The 19,621-nt window shown below is 49.5% G+C and overlaps 2 protein-coding genes across 2 annotated transcripts; one reads left to right on the top strand and one right to left on the bottom strand.

The window, feature by feature from the left end:
- Positions 1-1,589: 1,589 nt before the first annotated feature.
- SMARCB1 (SWI/SNF related, matrix associated, actin dependent regulator of chromatin, subfamily b, member 1) lies at positions 1,590-7,726 on the top strand. Its single transcript, XM_053370030.1, has 10 exons — positions 1,590-1,827; positions 1,979-2,090; positions 2,820-2,849; positions 3,728-3,857; positions 4,407-4,544; positions 5,109-5,236; positions 5,992-6,158; positions 6,436-6,626; positions 6,887-7,018; positions 7,413-7,726. Exons 1-10 carry the CDS (start codon positions 1,735-1,737, stop codon positions 7,450-7,452), a joined length of 1,161 nt encoding a protein of 386 aa, XP_053226005.1. The 5' UTR covers positions 1,590-1,734; the 3' UTR covers positions 7,453-7,726.
- Positions 7,727-9,413: 1,687 nt separating this feature from the next.
- LOC128404425 (derlin-3-like) lies at positions 9,414-15,818 on the bottom strand. The gene is made up of 7 exons (XM_053370031.1): positions 15,631-15,818; positions 15,173-15,238; positions 14,847-14,920; positions 13,874-13,967; positions 12,898-13,093; positions 10,941-11,031; positions 9,414-10,254 (listed from the first exon to the last, which is right to left on the bottom strand). The coding sequence occupies exons 1-7, from the start codon at positions 15,721-15,723 to the stop codon at positions 10,149-10,151; spliced, it is 720 nt and encodes a 239-aa protein (XP_053226006.1). The 5' UTR covers positions 15,724-15,818; the 3' UTR covers positions 9,414-10,148.
- Positions 15,819-19,621: the final 3,803 nt, after the last annotated feature.

The following is a 19,621-nucleotide window of genomic DNA, read 5'->3' as shown; positions in this document are numbered from 1 at the left end:
CGGCCTTCTGATCGGCAAGTCCTAGGTTCTGTGGTTTAACCCACAGCGCCACCCGTGTCCCTATGCAAATATGTCAGCCTCTTAATAACTGTCTCAGGGTGCAGGAGGAGAGCAGCAGCTTTGCTAAAAAGAAAGCAGCTACACCCTCAAAGTGACTCAAAACACCAACTCTTCTCTAGATCCTCATTGCATTCCCCCTCACTGATGAAGAGGTACAATATTGTGGTTGTAGTTCTCTCTCTTACACACACACAGAGAGAGAGAGAGAGAGAGAGAGCTCAGCATATACAATATCTCCATCTGGTGGCAAGATGTATGGATTATGCAGTTGATTAACTGCAAATCGTTATGGGTTTAGGTTTTGTTTTGTTTTTAGCTATCTTCAGCTTGAATAACTTACATGTTTCAGATCTGCATGGCCTCTCTTGGGAGGAAATGAAAGGTGCAACAGAAATAACTGGTCTTGGTTTTCAGGAGGGGTTGAAGACAACAGTTAAGAACAAAGGCTAGATATTTGTTGTTGTTAATGTGAGAATTTCATCCCATCCAGCCTTTGTCCCTGCGCACTTTGAAAGGGGCATCTCATTAGCTCACTGCCTCTTGCTGTGTCTCCATTTCAGGGAGTGTGAATCAGGTACTCCAAATGCGAAATGACTTGGATTTCTCCCACCCTCCTAAACTGTTAGGATTGGCTAGTTTAAGGAGCAATACCAGGGTAGGATCCACCAGCAGCAGTTTCAGATGCAGCAGATCTCCAGGCTTGGCGGTTGATTCCCACGCTCAGCCAGTTGAACTCCCCAACTGAAGATCATAGCTGTCAACCTTCCCTTTTTTTGCAGGAAATTCCCTTATTGCAGCACCATTTCCCGCTGCTTCCAGCTGCTATCCCGGATTGTTATATATCCCATAGACTGTCCCCGGAACAGGTGAGGCTGCTGATCCCTTATTTTTGAGGCTGCTGATCCCTTATTTTCAAATCTGAAAGTTGACAGCCATGATGAAGATAGTGCAACTGCTCTCCCCAGGGAAGTTTGCCTGGTGCCTTCACTATACACCTTTAGGCGCCAGGCAAAAACGTTCCTTTTCAGCCAGGCCTTTGCCTGACTTGATCTACATCCTATACCATTTTTTTAAATGCTGGCTCTTTTGGAGGGTTTTATTGGGTTGCTGGTTTCGTTTTGATTTTATGTATTTTATATTTTATGTGAACCGCCCTGAGACCTTCGGGTATAGGGCGGTATAGAAATTAAATAAATAAAATAAATACATAAATAACTCGCTCATCCCAGCTCAGACAGTCCGGGCTGCTGTGAGCACCAGTCAGACCGGAGGTGGGAACGCCCTCTAGAGGGCTTTTTGCGCGGCGCAGCCAAAGGCCTGCGGACAGGCTCCGCCCCTAGAGCTCCGCCAATCCTGCCCTCCAGGGGAGGGAAGGGGCGGGATTTCCTTTTCATAACCTTCCCCCCGCCGGCGTGGGAGGAGGAAAGAAAGAAAGGAAAACCCGCCCTTCCCCACGCGCAGGCGTAGTGAGGAGCTGGAAGCGCAGCAGGGAGGCGGGAGGGGCATGGGGCGTGGCCTCCACCGCCCTCCCGCCGCCGGCAAGGAGCCTGGCTGCCGTGGCCGCGCGTGCGCACTAGCTTTCCCAGTTAGGCCGCGGCCGCCTCCCGTCGCTTTTTCCCGGCCCGGCCTGCTTCATCCCTCCCGGCCTTGCCTCACGCCGCCGCCGCCGCCGAGATGATGATGATGGCGCTGAGCAAGACCTTCGGGCAGAAGCCCGTCAAGTTCCAGCTGGAGGAGGACGGCGAGTTCTTCATGATAGGCTCTGAGGTGAGGAGGGAGCGGGGCGGCGGCGGCGGCCGAGGGAGGCGGAGGGGCTGGAGCGTCGCCTCCCGCGCTCGTTGGGGGAGGCTGGGGGGGTCCCAGTCGAGCGGGCGGCAGCGCCTGACGAGGCGGGTCCTGTGGCTGCGTCCCCTTGCAGGTGGGCAACTACCTGCGGATGTTCCGGGGCTCCCTGTACAAGCGCTACCCGTCGCTCTGGAGGCGCCTGGCCACGGTGGAGGAGCGCAAGAAGATCGTCGCCTCTTCCCACGGTGGGTGAGCAGGGCGGGCAGCACCCCAACCCCCCCACACAGGGCAGGATTTACCTATAAGCTAAACAAGCTGTAGTTTAGGGCCCCACTTTCTTGGGGGGCGGGGCCCCAAAAAATTATGAGTCTTTGTAAATTGCGTTTCTAAAGGAACTTTTGTTATTGCCAAATGCCAATGTGTTTGCATTATTCAGTTTATGCATAAAGCATCTTAAGTTAGAGCTTCATAATTATTTCACTACTAATATACTTATTTAATTGTACTTCAGTTCGACAATTACTTTGATAAAATGCATATTTTGTTGCGTGCATATGGCTTTAGATACCTATTAGGTCCACAAATTACCATATAGCATATATTCAACACACAAAAACAGGGACAATTTGTTGTTGACAAAGGACAGATGGACATATAAAGGGCCTCATTACCTTCAGTAGCTTAGGGCCTCAACAAACCTAAATCTGGCCCTGCCCACACACACCACCAGCTGGTAGGAGGAAGGGAGGCCTGCTGCTCTGCCAGCCCCTTTCCAGAGCCCCCCCCCTTGTTGGCTATGCAACCGCAAGCAGCGGGAGGGTTTTTTGGGGGGAGGGGGTTGCAGCCCTTCCAAGGAGGGGGAGAAGGTTGTGCTGTTGTCATCATCTCCCATCCCTAACTCCCCATCCCACCAGCCAGCATTGCAAGGTCATCGGCATCGGCCCCTTTGACGTTTTCTTCTCTCTTCCCCACAGAAAACCAACGGAGTCACAGTCCCAGAAGATGTAAGTCGAAACTCGGGGGTCTCTTCTTCTTACTGAGGCTCCACTGGGGTTTCCAAAGGGCTACCCGATATATGCTGAATTTGCTTTGCTCCCTCCTTGATTTTAAGATTTTCTGGTCTTATCTGTGGAGCCCGGGGTAGGGGTCAGGGAGCGTCACATTGCTTTTTGACTAGCAGGGATGTCTTCCCTGGAGAAGAGCATCTCACTCTTCCTGCAGGGCCTTGGATTCCAGCACTGTGCCAAACGTTTGTTAGCATTTCTGGTAGCTCTTAGATATGCAGCGTTTTTTTTCTCGAGGATGTAGAGGTGGAAACGAACGATCTTGCCATGGGTTTAGCAATCTAGTTTGCAAGCCAAGTGGGGAGAGGGATGCACCTGCCGCTCTGCTGGTGCTAAATCCTCGCTCAGCTCAGAATAGGAAAGGGATAAATCCTGCCCACCTTTACATCCCCTCAGTATAGACTTTGGGCCGGTTCTGGTTTCTTTGAATCAGCCCTGTGAACTCTATAGGATACCCTTCCGAGAGTGTGTCGGGAGTTTGTCTCAGGGACTGGACAGCATAGGTCTCTTAAAAGATTTTTGAAGGGCAGGGATGTGCTATATTCTGCCTAACCTGAAAGTGACGTGTTCTTCAAGTGTTTGCAAAGGGAGAGTTTTTGGCTCTGTTTTGTGAAAGCTGCTTGTCAGAAACTCAGGAGAAAGGGGGCTAGGGAAGCTCACTTTATTCTATGGGCACTGGCTCCAGCCCATGCGGACTATTGAAGGGACCATGAAATGGGTGACTGCATCTCTTAGCAGTAGGGTGGGAATCTCCTCCCCTGGCAGATGATACCCCTCATGATCCACACCACTTTCTCTTCCTCCCTCTCCTCTTTTAGATCACGGTTATACCACACTGGCCACAAGTGTGACTCTCTTGAAAGCCTCTGAAGTAGAAGAGATCCTGGATGGAAATGATGAGAAATACAAGGCAGTCTCCATCAGCACTGAGCCTCCCACCTACCTTAGGTAGTTACATATTTATATATTGCCTTCCCCCCCCCCCCGAAGGAGCTTGAGGTTGTGTGCATGGTGCTGCTGCCCCCACATTTCATCCACACAACAACCCTGTAGGTTACGCTAGGAGTTGGTGATTGGCCAAGATCACATAGTGAGCTTCATGGGCAAGTAGTGATTTGAACCAGGGTCTCCCCGGTCCTAGTCTGATGCTCTAAGCACTTTACCACAGTGGCTATCCTTTCTGGGAATGGAAAAGCCAAACAAGGCAGAAAGAAAGAAACTGTGAAAAAAGACCCTCAGTTCTCTCAGGAGACTTACAGCATAATGAAAAGTTCTAAAAGTTACTCACTTTAACCAACAGCTCTTGATTTTCCTGTCAGTGGGATCTTTGATTGTATTAGTAACACATCTAGTCTATGTTATTTGAGTCACTATATTTGCAGCATGTTGCAGATGAAGGGTCAGGGCATTGAGGTTTGTGTGCGTTCACTCTCATACACAAACAAATGCTTAGGTTCTGAAGATTGTCCCCCATTCACCAGTGGTCTCCTCTCCTAGAGAACAGAAGGCAAAAAGGAACAGTCAGTGGGTTCCGACCCTTCCCAACAGCTCCCACCACCTTGACGCTGTGCCATGCTCGACCACCATTAACAGAAATCGGATGGGCAGAGACAAGAAGAGAACTTTCCCCCTCTGGTAAGTTTGTTGCTGGCTCTTAGGAAGAAGTGAGGGAACATTGACACACAAGGTAATGCTGCTGAGCGTGTGGACAGAGGAAGCCTATGCACAGATCTGAGGTCTGGGGCTGTCATAGAGTGGACCAGCTGAAATGAGTGAACATGACTAACTTCGGTCCATTCACTTCAGTGGATCTCCTCCCAAGTGGAACTTGGTTGGATACAACCCTGAGTTTCCCATCATTGGTCCTTCTCTTCAGAATGGGGCTAATCATCAAGTTCTAGCAGGGAAGCAGGATGCGGCTGCAATTCTTCCTTCATATACTCCCGTCCTTTAGTTGAACACTGGGGCAAGGCTTGATTTTGGGAGCTCAGGTTTGTCTAGGAAGCCCTGCTCTCCTCCCAGGAAGAGTCATCCCTGACATGGCATGCACTCTGTGCATGTTCTTTTGTTTCCTGGCTCTTCCAGTGAAAACAAGCTCTGGGCCTTGAAACTCTCGTGCTTCTTTACCCGCACCCACATGGAGGCACTGTTCCTGCCACCCCAAATGTCTCTGTCCTCCCCCCCCCCTTTGTATTTTAGCTTTGATGACCACGACCCAGCCGTGATCCACGAGAACGCCTCCCAGCCAGAGGTGCTGGTTCCCATCCGCCTCGACATGGAAATTGACGGGCAGAAACTGAGAGACGCTTTTACATGGAACATGAATGGTGTGTAGGGGAGAAGAAGTGGGCAATCCAACGTTATATAAAGTGTGACCTTCCCTAATGCCTTATAGTTCAGATGCTCCACTTCTGAAAAATAGCAGAAACAAAACCCATTGGTTGTAGAAGTTGCTGACGAGGCAGCAGTTCGAGAAGGAGTTTCATTTGGGGACTAGTTTTAGGGGTTGGGCAAATGCTGTGGGCTGCATCCTGGTCAAATGTGCACTGCCAAGAACCCCCTGGACCTCCTTGACACCATTACAGGCTGTGCCAGACCCGTCCCTTGTGTGGCACAGCAGAGATGAGCAAGGAAACAGCTGCAGGAAAGATGTTGTAACAGGCATCTGGTGGCTACTCTCTGGATGCTGGACTATGTGGGCCCCTTTGGCCTGATCCAGCAGCTCAGACAGTAGAGCATGAGACTCTCTTAATCTCAGGGTTGGTTCCTGCACTGCAAGAGGTTGGACTAGATGACCCTCATGGTTCCTCCCAACTCCCCAATGATTCTTTGCTCTTCTACAGAGGAAAAGGGGAGTAGCTGCCACTGCCTAATTATTCATAGATTTGACTGCTAAGCAAGTAGATGGGAGCAATGCTAAGCCAAGAAGAGGCAGGGGGCAGAGGCAAATTCACTGAGGGGTATCTTAACAAGCTCCCTTTTGTAGGCTGCTTAAGATCCATCATTTTAGGGTGCAGTAAGTAAGATGCTAGATATTAGACAAGCACCATGGCAATAATCTGGATTTCTTTGCTTCCATCAGAGAAACTAATGACCCCGGAAATGTTTTCGGAGATTCTCTGCGATGATCTGGATTTGAATCCCCTGACCTTTGTCCCGGCGATCGCATCAGCAATACGGCAGCAGATTGAATCTTACCCTACAGACAGTATTCTGGAGGACCAGTCAGATCAACGCGTCATTATTAAGGCAAGGAGACTTAGATACAGTTGGTTCTGAAAGTGACTCTCTTGCTTGAGGCACACCACAATGGATTTCCCAACGATGTGCTGAGTTCAAGTTGTACCAGAGTAAAGGAGGACCTGCCAGTGGGGCTGTACGCAAGCTCCTTAGCACTTACAAGGGAGGAAAACGAGGAAGCCATTTTCATTTTCCTCATTGGTCCACACCAAGGCAGGGTGGGGGCAAGGGGTTGGCTTAAGGGCATTTGAAATATAGGATACTCAGTTGTGGCATTTGCATCTAGCTCAACATCCATGTGGGGAACATCTCCCTGGTAGACCAGTTTGAGTGGGACATGTCTGAAAAGGAGAACTCCCCAGAAAAGTTTGCCCTGAAGCTGTGCTCAGAACTTGGGCTGGGCGGCGAGTTCGTCACCACCATCGCTTACAGTATCCGGGGGCAGCTGAGCTGGCATCAGAAGACGTACGCGTTCAGGTAAGGGGTGCAACTGGTGCTTCTGTAGGATTGCAAAACTGGGAGGTAGCAAATCCTATATTGTTTGTATATCCTGACCACAAGGCTCCAGCTGATCTGTTTGGTGGTGTGTCCTCCACAATCTACTGCCTGCTTGGCTTCGGGCGTGCTGCTGCTGCTTCTTCGTGTGATGCCCCATGATGGATCTGGCTTCAAATTAAAGCATATGCCCAAGTTCTCCTGGCTTTGGGGCTGAGCTGTGTTTTTCTCCCCTCTTCCAGTGAGAACCCCCTGCCAACGGTGGAGATTGCCATTCGTAACACTGGGGATGCCGACCAGTGGTGCCCTCTACTTGAAACCCTGACGGATGCAGAGATGGAGAAGAAAATTCGAGACCAAGACAGAAACACGAGGTGCGCCTTCCCCTGTGGATTGTATACTGCCTTTTTTGTGAAAGACATGAGCTGAGAAGGGGAAGGTTTTGTTTTGTTTTGTTTTGCCTCTTGTGACTTTGCAAGCATCTTTCGTTTACTATGCAAGCTGAACTCCAGACCTCACAAGAAGCACAGAGGGTCCCATTAGGTTACTCGGCCATTACAACTTCCCAGTGCAGCAAATGCCGCTGGTTGGTCGAAGTGGGACTTCTTGGAAACGTTTCCTCATAGATATCATGGGGCGGCGTTGAAGTTTGGGGGGATGTGTTTTCACACCCACCTGCAGTTGCTCCGGTCTAAGCTAAAACAATCCCCCACATCTGCTGCTGCTGTTGCCATCACTGTTCATAACAATTTGTTTTCTTCCTTGCAGGCGGATGAGACGTTTGGCTAACACAGCTCCAGCTTGGTAACCCTCCTGAAGTGGACAAGAGGATTCAGCCTCCAGGCTGTGTCCATGAGGAGCCAAGCAAAGGGCAAGCATTTGTTATGCTTTCTATGCCCACCTGGGGACTGGCGGTACTTGCATTGGCTGGCCCAGCAGACCAGAGGGATGGTGACCTCTCCACCTCGTGGGTACCTGTCAAACAAGGGGTCCAATAAAGACCTGTGGCAGCTGTCTGAGCCCTTCTCTCCCCCCTCCCCCAAAAACCTTAGGACAAGTTTTTAAATAAATGAATAATAATTTTTGTTTGTCAGGCCTTCTCTGATGTGCATTCCCAGTTTTCTTTCCTGCCTTTGCCTTCCAAGTCTACACCACAGATGGGGCAGCCATGGCTTCCCAGAAGTTGCTGAACTACAGCTTGCATCAGTCCTGACAAGCACAGTAAATGGGCCAAACATGATGGGAGTTGTAGTTCAACCACATCTGGAGCCCCAAAGGTTCTCCCCTTCTAGTCCAGACTAGCAGTGATGATCTTCCGTTTTTTATTTCTATTTCACACAGCAGCGGCTTTTTTCTTTTTCTGCAACCCATCCTTCTGTACAAAGATGAGGGGTGCTGTTAGAGAGGGATGTAGTTTCTCGAAAAGGTACAACGGTAGCTAGCAGCTTGTGGCATCTTTCACAAAGGGTCAGTTAACAAATCTGCTTAGCTTTGTTTTAGTGCTTGTTAAAGCAGCAAGGTTAGAGTTGTTTTTAAGTCTTAAAATGTGTCTGTACAGGAGTCAATCTGCTTTACCTGCTCTTAGCAGAATGAGCCCAGTGCGGTTTCTGAATATGTCTTAAAAGCAACAACAGGAATAGTCTGTTGGGACTGTTGCCTGTTATGTGTTAACAAAGCACTTGAATCTGGCATGGGGTGGAGGCTGCCTTCTCCCTCCCCAATCCCATTGCACACAAACACACTCTGCAGCAGAATACTACCAGGGCAGGTCATGCTTATTGCCAGAACATTGAACTGGCATTGTGGGTCTCCAGTGCATGCAGCTGTATGCAAGCCCGGCCAAGCAGCACCGACAGAAGCTGCAGCTGGAGAATCCACTGGGTTTAGGCAGGGCCTGAATGAACTACCTAAGCAATTTGTCACAGGCAGTGCTTGCAGGCTGGTACTTTGTACATTCTCCCCACCAGGGGCATCTTCTCTTTCCAACATCTGTCTTTTAAACATTAGCAAGAGCCACAGATCACTACAAGAGGACTAAGCCAGAGTGATGTGCCCGAGTCTAATGGTCGGATATTCAACAATTTGGATTGTTGGCTTCACAGAGAAATACGGGTATTTCTCTCCCCTCTGTAAGCTGATACTTTTTTGTACTGTTTTGAAGGTGCTGCTGTTTGTGCACTACCTTTAAAAATATATATATTTTCTAATGTGAGTTGGATCATGTTACATAATAGAAATGACAAGCCGCCTCCTGCTCCCTGGAAAGCAGCTGTTGCTTTCCAGGACCAGCACATCCTGATATTCATACAATACTAAGGCTGTTGTCATGTTGCCAGTATCCCATCCCAGAATCTGCTTCTGTGAAGCAGCCCAGTGTGGACCCATGGCTTTGGCCTTCAACACTGGCTTGCCATGGGATGATGCCAGGGAGTATTCAGAATGGCTTCTGGGTGAGCATCTGCATCTTTTTTCCTTCTCTGATTCCTCCACGTAAGCTGCAGCTAGTTGGGGGAAGCCCAACATGGCAGGAAAACAGGACACTGCATGTGAGGAAGGTTCCCTTGAAGGCTGCAGAGCCCAGCCAAGGTCCATCAGTTTCAAGGCATGCCCCGGGTTTCTGAGACTATAGGACCAAAACTTCAGGCAGCAGCTTTTATATTAAACCAGTTTTATAAAACATGGTATCAGGCATTTTAATTGCTGCCTGAGAATAATGTCAAGGGTCAGGACCCAGAAAGAAGCAAAAGATGTAGTCAAGAGACAAACAGATTTTGGATTCAGGTCTCACTTTAATTAGCCCCACTCACCCAGAGTTTCTTGAGGCATTGGCTTGTATATTTGCAGCCACAGCTGCAAAACAGGAGAGACTTAACTCCTGAGATCCAGAGCTGTAACTTTAAAGGACACAGTGGCTATGAACTCTATTCTGCTTCCCACATTTATTATTTTTACAGAGGTTGAAATAAATTCGCAAAACAGAGAAGCAGGTGAGGGAATGCTGGAGAGGCAGGTGGTCAGGGCAGTCTGCAGAATTCTCATGAAATTAGTACTGGCTGCACAAGAACTGCCCAGTGAGGCCTGAGAATGCTGAAACATGCTAGGCCCAATTCTGGGTCAGATCCAGAGTTGAGGCGGGGGGGGGGGCAGTTCCACCAACAGCCTATCTTCTCGGGCCCAGACAGGCCAGCAACAGGAGATTGGATTTTTTGGTTTAACATGGAAGTTGACGGGGTGCAAGGCTCAGCATCTGCCCAGTTGCCTTCTGCCTGTAGTTTGTCCAGTGCAAATTCATCATCTTCTAGTCCTTTACAGCATCTGGCACATAAACAGAATTGTCCCCCATCCTATCCACAACACTAGAGGACAGCTTAGCAGCAGGTAAGGGAATTGGAGTGGCAGGAGAATGCAACCCACCCAGCTGTGGAGCTGCTCAGGGGGCCATCCACACACCTGCCCGTGCAGAACAGTCTCAGTCTTAGGCAGAAGGGACCTGCTGTGCCATCACTATTGGGGCTCCTGTGGCAGGTTTTGGTCTGGAGCAGGCATAGGGTGGTCTTCCGGGAGCGGGTTGTAGTTGGGGTCTTCTTCGGGAGGGTCAAATACCAGCTTTCTGCGAAGGAAAACCCCAACCACAAAATGAGATCCATGCCGCAAAGACAAAACACACACTTTCCTACACTGGAAGAGGAGCTCAAATGAGCTGCTCCTTCGCTTTTGCTTGTTTTTGTGGTGGTGTTGTTTTTGTGGGAGGCTGTTACGCAAAAACAGGTCCCTGTTCTGAGACACAACAGCACCGAAAAGCACATCAAGATATCTAAACATGCTCTAAATCTCCTAAGCAGGACCAGAAACATTTAACTTAACAGGATGGACCTATAAGGAAAGGAAGGGGCTGTGGCTGGCAACCTGCATTGTTGGAGCAGTTTGCCTTTCTTATAACACTATAACACGGGGTGCGGGGAGCTTGCTGGGACCTGCTTAGCCTTGCCAAATGTTGTATGGCACCAAGCGTACACTGGGGAACCAACGAAGCTCATTGGTGGTATTTGTTAATGTTTTGAGGTGTACACAACCAAAATGTTTGTGTAGTCCTTTTCCATTTCTTTTTATGCCTGCTCTATTCCTTCAAACACTGAAGTTCCTCCCTCTCCCCGTTTTCTAGTCGAGGCAGGAGAAAAATGCCACATCTGCGTCCATCATAATACTGCCTCTTCAGGTGCTTCTGTGGTCAAATGAGGGTGGCCATTCTTCAACCTACTTTGTAGGACTGCCTGATAAAGTTGGCGGTTTACTTACAGGAATCCTGGTGTTAGTAACAACTTTTTCCCTCCGGGTTGGTTGGGAAAGACATCCTCAAGGAAGTAATAGACGTGACCCACGGCTATTCCTACAGGAGAAACAAAGGTCTGAGAAACTACAATCTAGATCTTTTGCCAGTATAGCTAGAGGCAATGGCTTCGTTTCCATAGCCCACCACCCAAATACATTTCCCTTGGTGCACTGCTGGTTTGTGACAATTTGCCACCAGAATCTTCTGCAGCATAGCAGCAGTTCAAAGAGGAGGCATGAGCCCTGTAAATTGAGACTCTTCTTAAACCCTGCAGGTTAAAGGTAAAGGGAGCCCTGAACATTATGTCCAGTCGTGACCGACTGGGGTTGTGGCGCTCATCTCACTTTATAGGCCGAGGGAGCTGGCGTTTGTCCGCAGACAGCTTCCAGGTCATGTGGCCAGCATGACTAAGCCGCTTCTGGTGAACCAGAGCAGTGCACGGAAACAACATGTACCTTGCTGCTGGAGTGGTACCTATTTATCTACTTGCACTTTGACGTGCTTTTGAACTGCTAGGTGGGTCAGGAGCAGGGACCGAGCAACGGGAGCTCACCCTGTCGCAGGGATTCGAATCGCTGACCTTCTGATCAGCAAGTCCTAGGCTCTGTGGTTAACCCACAGTGCCACCCGTGTCCCATAACCCAGCAGGTACAGACACTGATTTCAATAAGGTAAAAACACCTGCATTTGACAACTGTTTGGGATAGGATGACGCTCTTAGGGTCATTGACCCAGCAGTGTAGCCTCTGGCCAATAGGAAACAGAATCTCTAACTCTCTGCTTCCACCTTCTCAGGATGACCGCATCTGTTGGGTCACTAGTGTGTGCTGTTAGAGCTGGGGGAGAAACCTGCTTTCAAAAGCAGGAGCACCAGGGGACTTTACTATGTGCTATCACTACACAAACCCATCCTCCTTTTTCTCCCTACCCCCTCAAGCCAGCCACCTCCATCCAGTCCTAGGACTCTTCTCCACAGCAGCACATCTAGACCAGGCATGGCCAAACTTGGCCATCCAGCTGTTTTGGGACTACAACTCCCATCATCCCTAGCTAACAGGTCCAGTTGTCGGGGATGATGGGAACTGTAGTCCCAAAACAGCTGGGGGGCCAAGTTTGGCCATGCTTGTCCTAGACTGTCCCTAGGAACTGCACTGCCTTGCCTGGATATCCCCTTTTTCTGCTTCCCAAACCAGGCCCTGGTCCTGTGGATACAGCCATAGCTAGCTGCAAGCCTTGGAGAAACCGCCTCCAGGCACTGACTAGGTGTTTTGCCTCATCAACACCCACACATAACACTCCTAAAAGATAACATCTTGGAAAGCTACACCAGCATTATCAGCATGTTACCTCTCACAGCATCTGAATAGTCCTCAAGGCAGCAAAGCAACTATCTGCAAGGGAGCTGCAGAGGCAGCACAGCCCTCACCTGGGAAAGCCTTTGTGAGAAGTGGCATAGCATGGTTTGCCAGTGCGCGCGGCAAGGAAAGTATTGCACCCCAAACTGGTGTCTCCATGCAGCCTCTGCTGCTGCTGCTGGACAGAGCTGTGGAGCAGCGGTGGGACATGCATGCGCAACTCCCTGCTGCTGCTGCTGCTGCTGCTGCTGCTGCTGCTGCCGCCGCCACCGTGAGTCTAACCACCTGCCCGCCTCCCCCACCAGTGGGGGGACGCTGCCTGGCCAAGGGATGCAAAGGCCCGTCCTCCCCCACCTCCCGCTTGGCGTGCTGCTCAGGTGAGGCAGATGGGCAGGACAGGGAGTTCCTCCAATCAGGGTGGCAGCTGCAGAGGTGCACCCCTTAAAAAAAATGTGCATGGGCAATTACCCCGGTAGCCCCAGCCCCATGCTACGCCACTGTTTGTGAAAACCAGCTCCTCACAGATATTCCAAGAAGCTCTGCAAGAAGAAGCAGCGCCCACCCTCACCTAAGAGGTCAATGATGATGGAATTGCCCAGCAGCAGTGAGAAGCCCATCAGGACCCAGGGCAGGAAAGGCGCCTGGAAGTTCAGCAGCCCAAAGAAGTTCATGCGGATATAGGGATTCCTCCGGCTCCACACGTAAACCAGCATGATGGTGAAGGCCTGGCCCAGGAAGAAGAGGCTGGCAAAGAGTCCAAAAAGCTGAGCGCTACAGAGTCAAGGCAGGGGGTGGGGAGAGATTTAATTGGCTCAACAAAGGCTGAAAGGGTCCCCTAAAGCAGCTTCCTATCATCATTATTATTATTTATTACCTGCCCTTCATTTTAAGGTCCGAGGGAGGTCACAACAATTTAAAAATACAATATTAAAACAAATTACCACCCTAACCTCTTGGCAGTGGAACTACCAGAAGCACTCCCTCTGCAGATCTTAATGCCCGAGAGGGTATTGCAGATCTTGCAATCCTGCAGATACTTGGGGGGGAAGTCATTTTGAGCTCTAAACATTAATGAGAGCACCTTGGAATTGGGTCCAGAATAAGGCTGGACAGTATACTGATATATCATCCAAAACCAGTTTGAAGTCCATATTGTGGCAATCTGTTTCAAAAATGTTGACCTGGCAATATATCATGAATCGTGCGTGTGTGCGCTATGCAAAAATCAGGATACAGGAAAAGCCATGAAGCCAGCCGATGCCTCTATACAGCTTCATCCTTATTCCAGACATCGTGATATATAGGTATTTCGAGATGTTTAGCTGGTGATATATCAGGATGTTGAAAAACCAGGTATCGCCCAGCCCTAGTCTAGAAGCAAACTGGCAACCAATGCAGCAATTTTAAAAACAGATTGTGTGAGTTCTAAAAGCTTTTCATGATCCTTCAGAATGGACAGGGTGGCAGCCCCTTTGCCATGGTCCCAGGTGAGAGCAAAACCAATCCAGAAGCAGAACTATGAGCAAATTAACGGAAAAGGATACTGTCATAAGAAACCCTCCAAAGAGGAACATGAAGATGAAGTCTGCAGTCCTTCCGCGGAAAGAGCCTTCTTCCAGCATCCTGCAGTATCTGTACCTGTGAGCAGGCAGCAATGGAGGGAGGGAGTAAAGGAAACTAACGGATGGATGAATTGCTAGGCAGAATAGCCCTAGGGCTAATGCAGACACAAGTCATTTCACCACAAAAACACCCACTTGGGCAAGGGTGGGCAGATCTGAACCAAACCACAGAGCCTTTTACCTTGAGGGCAGAAGGTTGCCCAACACATCTGGTTAGAGGCAGCACCTTTGGCCCTGCTGCAGCACAGTGTGAACTTGGCTGGGGATTTGGCTTCAGAAGGACTGGAGATTCATTTGAAAACAATAGCAACTTGCATACCCTAACCCTGAGCAGCCCTTGGCTAGAGGGTAGCAGGACATACATGGAGCTCCTTTTTGGGGTGCCCCAACTGCAAATTTCATAAGTATACATAGGAGTTTCCAATACTCTGGGGAAAGCATCTTGTTAACAGGCTTTCAGTCCTAAGAAGAGAGATTTTGTATGTTATGGTTGCTAGACATCATCCATTCATCTCAACAACGCCCTGCTCCAAAATTTTATAAATAAAAATTATTATTATTATTATTATTATTATTATTATTATTATTATTATCTCCCTCCCAGTCCATGAACTGGGGTATAGTCCTTGCTCACATGTTCTAGGTGGGCCACATGGTCAGAAACTGCTGTGACAGCTGCCGCTAAGAGACCATATCAATTTTGGCTCCTATTACTTTTAGGATTCTGCTCTCCAGCTGCTATTTTTGTCTTAAGGGCTGCGTCGTTTACCCATGCAGACCTTCAGAGGCAACAGAGGCAAAGGGCAGGTCATTCTGCTGTCAGGATAAGCCAAGAACACTTTTTGAAAGGGGCAGAGAGAGAGCGCAAAAATAAGTAGTCAGGGTCAAAGGATACAGGAATATCATGTTGAAGAAGAAGCTGAATCCCAGCGGCCCAAAAAACAGGAAGTTGGTGATGAGTCGCCAGATCTGCAAGAAAAGGAGAAAAGGAAAGAGCACCAGGTGGCCAAATACAGCACCAACCCCAGCACCACCAGATGCACACACAGTCTTCTTGCAAGAAGCCTGTTGCTTGCTTCCGCCAACACTTCCTGAGAACTCCCCTGTCCCCAGAAATAGGTCCTTTCTGAAGCGGCCATGGGACTGCCAAACAGCCACTGCAAACACAACCTGCCCTGAGGCTAGTAAGCAAACGGGGGCAGGGGCAGGGCCAGGCCTCACCTGGAACTTCCTGAAAATGAGATCCGGATTGAAATACAGCTGGAAAGGCGTGATGAACTCCAGTTGCTGCAAAATACAAAAAGGAAGGCAATGGGCTGAGCAGGGATCCTGGGCGCACAGCAAAGGCAGCGCCTGCCTGGCTCTGATGGGCTTTCCAGGTAGCCCTGCCTCGTCCGCCCTTCATCCCAGCTGGTTCCCAGGAAGAGGAGAGGCGTGCAATGCCGTCCTCGTGCAATCCCCACTCGGGGCAGCAGAGCCCAAGGGTTGCTGGCAAGAGAGGGAACGGAAACCGCCACCCCAGGCCCGAGGCAAGGGCGATGGGGCTGCCGCCGCCGCCGCCCCCGAGCCAACCTCGGGCTCCATGCAAGGCAGGCGGGCATCGCACCGGGCGGGCTGTTGTGGCTCTCCCTGTTGGATCTCCGCCTGCCTCCCTTTCTCTCCCCCTCCCCAGCGATTACCACGGCAGCGGTGGTGATGACGCAGGCAGTGGTGTAGGCGCGCGTCACGGCGGGGATGCCCAGGTACTCCGCGGCGAATCCTTGGTAGGCCATGGCGGGAGATCGAGGAGACCCGAGGCAAGAGCGGAAAGGGCTGCGCGCCCTTTAAGGTCGGGGCTCCCGGAGCGGCCAAGCCCCTTCGCTTGTCAAGCCGCTGATAGGGCGGGGAGAGGGCGCAGGGGCGTGGCCGAAAGAGAGCGCAGCCACTCAGGAGCACTCACAGGCGCGCCAAGGGCTGGTGGGATGCCACTCTCTATGGAGCGGGGCAGGGCAAGGAAGGAGTGACGGGCTTGAAAGCCAATGGCATGGCGCGAGCTGTGTTGTTGTGTCGGGAAAAGAAAAAGCCACGTGGCCGTGGCCGGCGGACTGTCGGCCAATCAGCAAGGAGGCGTCTATATGCTGGTCCCATCCGTTGCTATGGCTGCCTCTCTGTGGGGCTCCCGGAGACATAAAGTGATAGAGGCGTTTCATGGAACGGGTAGGAGATTTCCGAGCTTAACTGCTAGATGGAGAAACTCTCGGAATTTCGGTGGAGGAATCGAATGCTGCTCGCACACACTAGACATGCAAAGCACGTGGCTTAGGTCCCAAAGAATTCTGGACTGGAAGAACCTGACTGGAAGAATCCGCGACGAGAAAGAAGAGGAGTTGCAAGAGGACTGGAGGAAATTTAAGGACTGTTTGAATAAATGTTGTTGTTGTTTAGTCGTTTAGTCGTGTCCACCTCTTCGTGACCCCCTGGACTAGAGCACACCAGGCCCTCCTGTCTTCCACTGCCTCCCGCAGTTTGGTCAAACTCATGCTAGTAGCTTCAAGAACACTGTCCAACCATCTCGTCCTCTGTCGTCCCCTTCTCCTTGTGCCCTCAATCTTTCCCAACATCAGGGTCTTTTCCAGGGAGTCTTCTCTTCTCATGAGGTGGCCAGAGTATTGGAGCCTCAGCTTCACAATCTGTCCTTCCAGTGAGCACTCAGGGCTGATTTCCTTAAGAATGCATAGCTTTGGTCTTCTTGCAGTCCATGGGACTCTCAAGAGTCTCCTCCAGCACCATAATTCAAAAGCATCAATTCTTCGGCGATCGGCCTTCTTTACGGTCCAGCTTTCTTTATGGTCCAGTTTGAATAAATATTGTAATATAAAAAATTAGAAATTACTTGAAAAAAACAAATAAGCCTAGGATTAAACTAAGTTATAATTAAATAAATGGGATTTAGAATGTTAAGAAAAGTGAAAAAGATGGACTATAATTGTTTTAGTTTATTTATGATATTGGAAAGCTGTTACTTTTAATTACGAGGAAACTCAGAAGGGAGGGATTTGAGGAAGTCAACCAAGATGTTTAAAAGGTTGGATTTGTGAAGTTGTTATTGTTTATCTGTTTATTGTTCCCTTTTTTCTTTTTTTGTTTTCGTGTATCATTTTGCTTTGTGGTTTGTGTTATCATTGTGGAAAATCTAATAAAAATTTATTTTTAAAAAAAGAATTCTGGGAACTATGGTTTGTACAGGGTGCTGGGAATTGTAGTTCTGTGAGGCATAATCCACAGTTCCCAGGAGCTTTTTTTGTGAGAAGTGGGGCTTGCTTCCGATGTAAGGTGTGCAGGCAGTCCTGCCCACTTCTCATCCAACTCCGCCCGCCACTGGGCTATGGCCCCCAGGGGGTTCACGGGGAGGCAATATGGCCCTGCACCTGCTGGATCCTGCCCTCCTTCAAAGGGAAGGGAGCAGAGAGGGCCAAGAAGGGGCCGACTGGTGGGCCTTCTTTTTTTCCAAATTTTTAAAATTGATTTTCACAACAGGACTGAAATAAACAGCAGAGGGGAAAGTGGGCACCCTTGCCTGGCTCCCTTCACAATTCTAATTTCCTCTGAAACCACATTATTTACAATAATTTTGGCTTTTTGTTCTAGATAGATCGCTTTAATACCATTTAAAAAATCATGGCCTATCCCCATACTCTCTAAATTATGTAACATAAAACTCCAAGATACATTGTCAAAGGCTTTCTCTGCATTAATAAACATTAACATTGCTTTACAACTCTTTCTTGCTTCTAAGTTTTCCAAAATATCCACAACATTTCTTATGTTGTCTTTCATATGTCTTCCAGGCAGAAATCCTGCCTGGTTTTTATGAATATACTTAGATAAAACCTTCTTTAGCCTGTTGGCCAATATATTTGCAAAATTTTTGTAATCCACATTGAGTAGGGAGATTGGCTGTTGGGCTTTCAATGCATGCCATGTCCGCAACCTCGGATTATTTGCTGCTGGGGGGTGCCAGAAGGGCAGCCGTTGGCTGGGATTCTGGTCTGCTCACCCCACATCCAGCAGCACCTGGCAGAGGCACAACCTCCCCCAGGGATGGGCTGCCTGGGCGGCCTATGTAAAGCCCAGGTAGGTGCCCCAGAGCTGATGTGGGAGGAGAGCGCATCCTGCCTGCCAGAGGCACTAAGCAGTATCAAAAGAGGGAGGCGGCTCTGCAGTCCCGGTGGCTTTTCCCCAGCAACCGGGTCTTTAGCAGCCAGGCCAGCCCTCCACCTGCAGATGCTCCCAACCCCCTTAAGACAGCCACCGCAGTCTGCTCCTTTCTTTCTTTTTTAAAAGTCAATCCTTTATTAGCCATAGTAAACCACACATGATCAAACAAACGCCGTATACAAATTGTACAAAATACGAGCTCAGCATAGCAAGGTTTGTCCAGAGAAAATCAATTTGCATAAATAATACAATATAACACTACCACATCACCGATCAATTAAGAACCACTAAATCTCTTTATAATGGCCCAGTCTTTCTGCATGGACAGCACTCAAAAATTCAGCCACTATTAAAGGAATTTGATCATTCCTGTCCGAGAGCAGGTCCTGAACCGTTGGTGGCATAGAATTGAGCCTGTTGAATAGTAAGGCCTCTAATAATTGTCTTCTTGCATAAATGCCAAAATTACAAGAAAAGGAAATATACTCCAAAGTATCAGGTTCCTGTTTACTACATTTGCAGAGACGCTCTGCTTCTGGGAGAGCTAAATACCTTCCTCTTACTATCATTGAGGGAAACATTAAATCTGGCTAACATAAACAGCCTGCACAATTCATGATTCTTCAGATTTGTCATGTTTCCCTTTTGAAAATCTCTACACAAAGGGAGATTTAAATAGAGAGGAGAACAAGTGCTGTGCTTTGCAACCTCAAGAGTGGAGAGATCACTTTTTCTGCTCCTTTCTTCCAGCCTGACCCTAGCGGGCCTCAACTCTCGCACCAGGTGGCTCCCGAGAGCAGCCCAAGACTGAAGGCAGGTCCGTATCTTGCATCTCAAGCACATCCAAAGCGACAACCCCCCCCCAAAAAAATATACTGGGAACTGTAGTTTGCTGCTCACAGAACTATAGTTCCAACCCTACCGCTGAACAAACTTCAGTTCCCGGGATTCTTTGGGGGGGGAAGTCATGTGATGTACACCATGGATCTGCCCTGAGACTGGCTGGAAGGGCACACGTGCCCAGGGCTGCAGAGGATTGGGTCCCCAAAAGGAAACGAGAAACAGGTTAGGCCAGCGGGACAGTCATAATAACCCCATAGTCGCCTTTGACTGGACTTAAGCGTCCAGGGGTCCCTTTACCTTTACCTTAAAGGACCCCTGACCATTAGGTCCAGTCGTGACCGACTCTGGGGTTGCGGCGCTCATCTCGCTTTACTGGCTGAGGGAGCCGGCGTACAGCTTCCGGGTCATGTGGCCAGCATGACTAAGCCGCTTCTGGCAAACCAGAGCAGCGCATGGAAATGCTGTTTACCTTCCCGCCGGAGCGGGACCTATTTATCTACTTGCACTTTGAGGTGCTTTCGAACTGCTAGGTTGGCAGGAGCAGGGACCAAGCAACGGAAACTCACCCTGTCGCGGGGATTCGAACCGCTGACCTTCTGATCGGCAAGTCCTAGGCTCTGTGGTTTAACC

The sequence above is a fragment of the Podarcis raffonei genome, chromosome 16, assembly GCF_027172205.1.
Source record: "Podarcis raffonei isolate rPodRaf1 chromosome 16, rPodRaf1.pri, whole genome shotgun sequence".
NCBI classification, from domain to species: Eukaryota; Metazoa; Chordata; class Lepidosauria; order Squamata; family Lacertidae; genus Podarcis; species Podarcis raffonei.
The sequence above is the reverse complement of the archived record's forward strand: the minus strand, read 5'-3'. Positions and strand labels throughout refer to the sequence as shown.

What these genes read in the sequence shown, in the direction of transcription:
- SMARCB1 (XM_053370030.1), top strand. Translation starts at nt 1,735, where the DNA reads ATGATGATGATGGCGCTGAGCAAGACCTTCGGGCAGAAGCCCGTCAAG. An exon ending in TCTTCATGATAGGCTCTGAG is followed by an intron (nt 1,828 to 1,978) that starts GTGAGGAGGGAG and finishes GTCCCCTTGCAG; the next exon opens with GTGGGCAACTACCTGCGGAT. An exon ending in CAGAAGACGTACGCGTTCAG is followed by an intron (nt 6,627 to 6,886) that starts GTAAGGGGTGCA and finishes CCCCTCTTCCAG; the next exon opens with TGAGAACCCCCTGCCAACGG.
- LOC128404425 (XM_053370031.1), bottom strand. Translation starts at nt 15,723, where the DNA reads ATGGCCTACCAAGGATTCGCCGCGGAGTACCTGGGCATCCCCGCCGTG. An exon ending in TCATCACCACCGCTGCCGTG is followed by an intron (nt 15,239 to 15,630) that starts GTAATCGCTGGG and finishes TGTATTTTGCAG; the next exon opens with CAACTGGAGTTCATCACGCC. An exon ending in TTCTTCAACATGATATTCCT is followed by an intron (nt 13,968 to 14,846) that starts GTATCCTTTGAC and finishes GCCTGCTCACAG; the next exon opens with GTACAGATACTGCAGGATGC.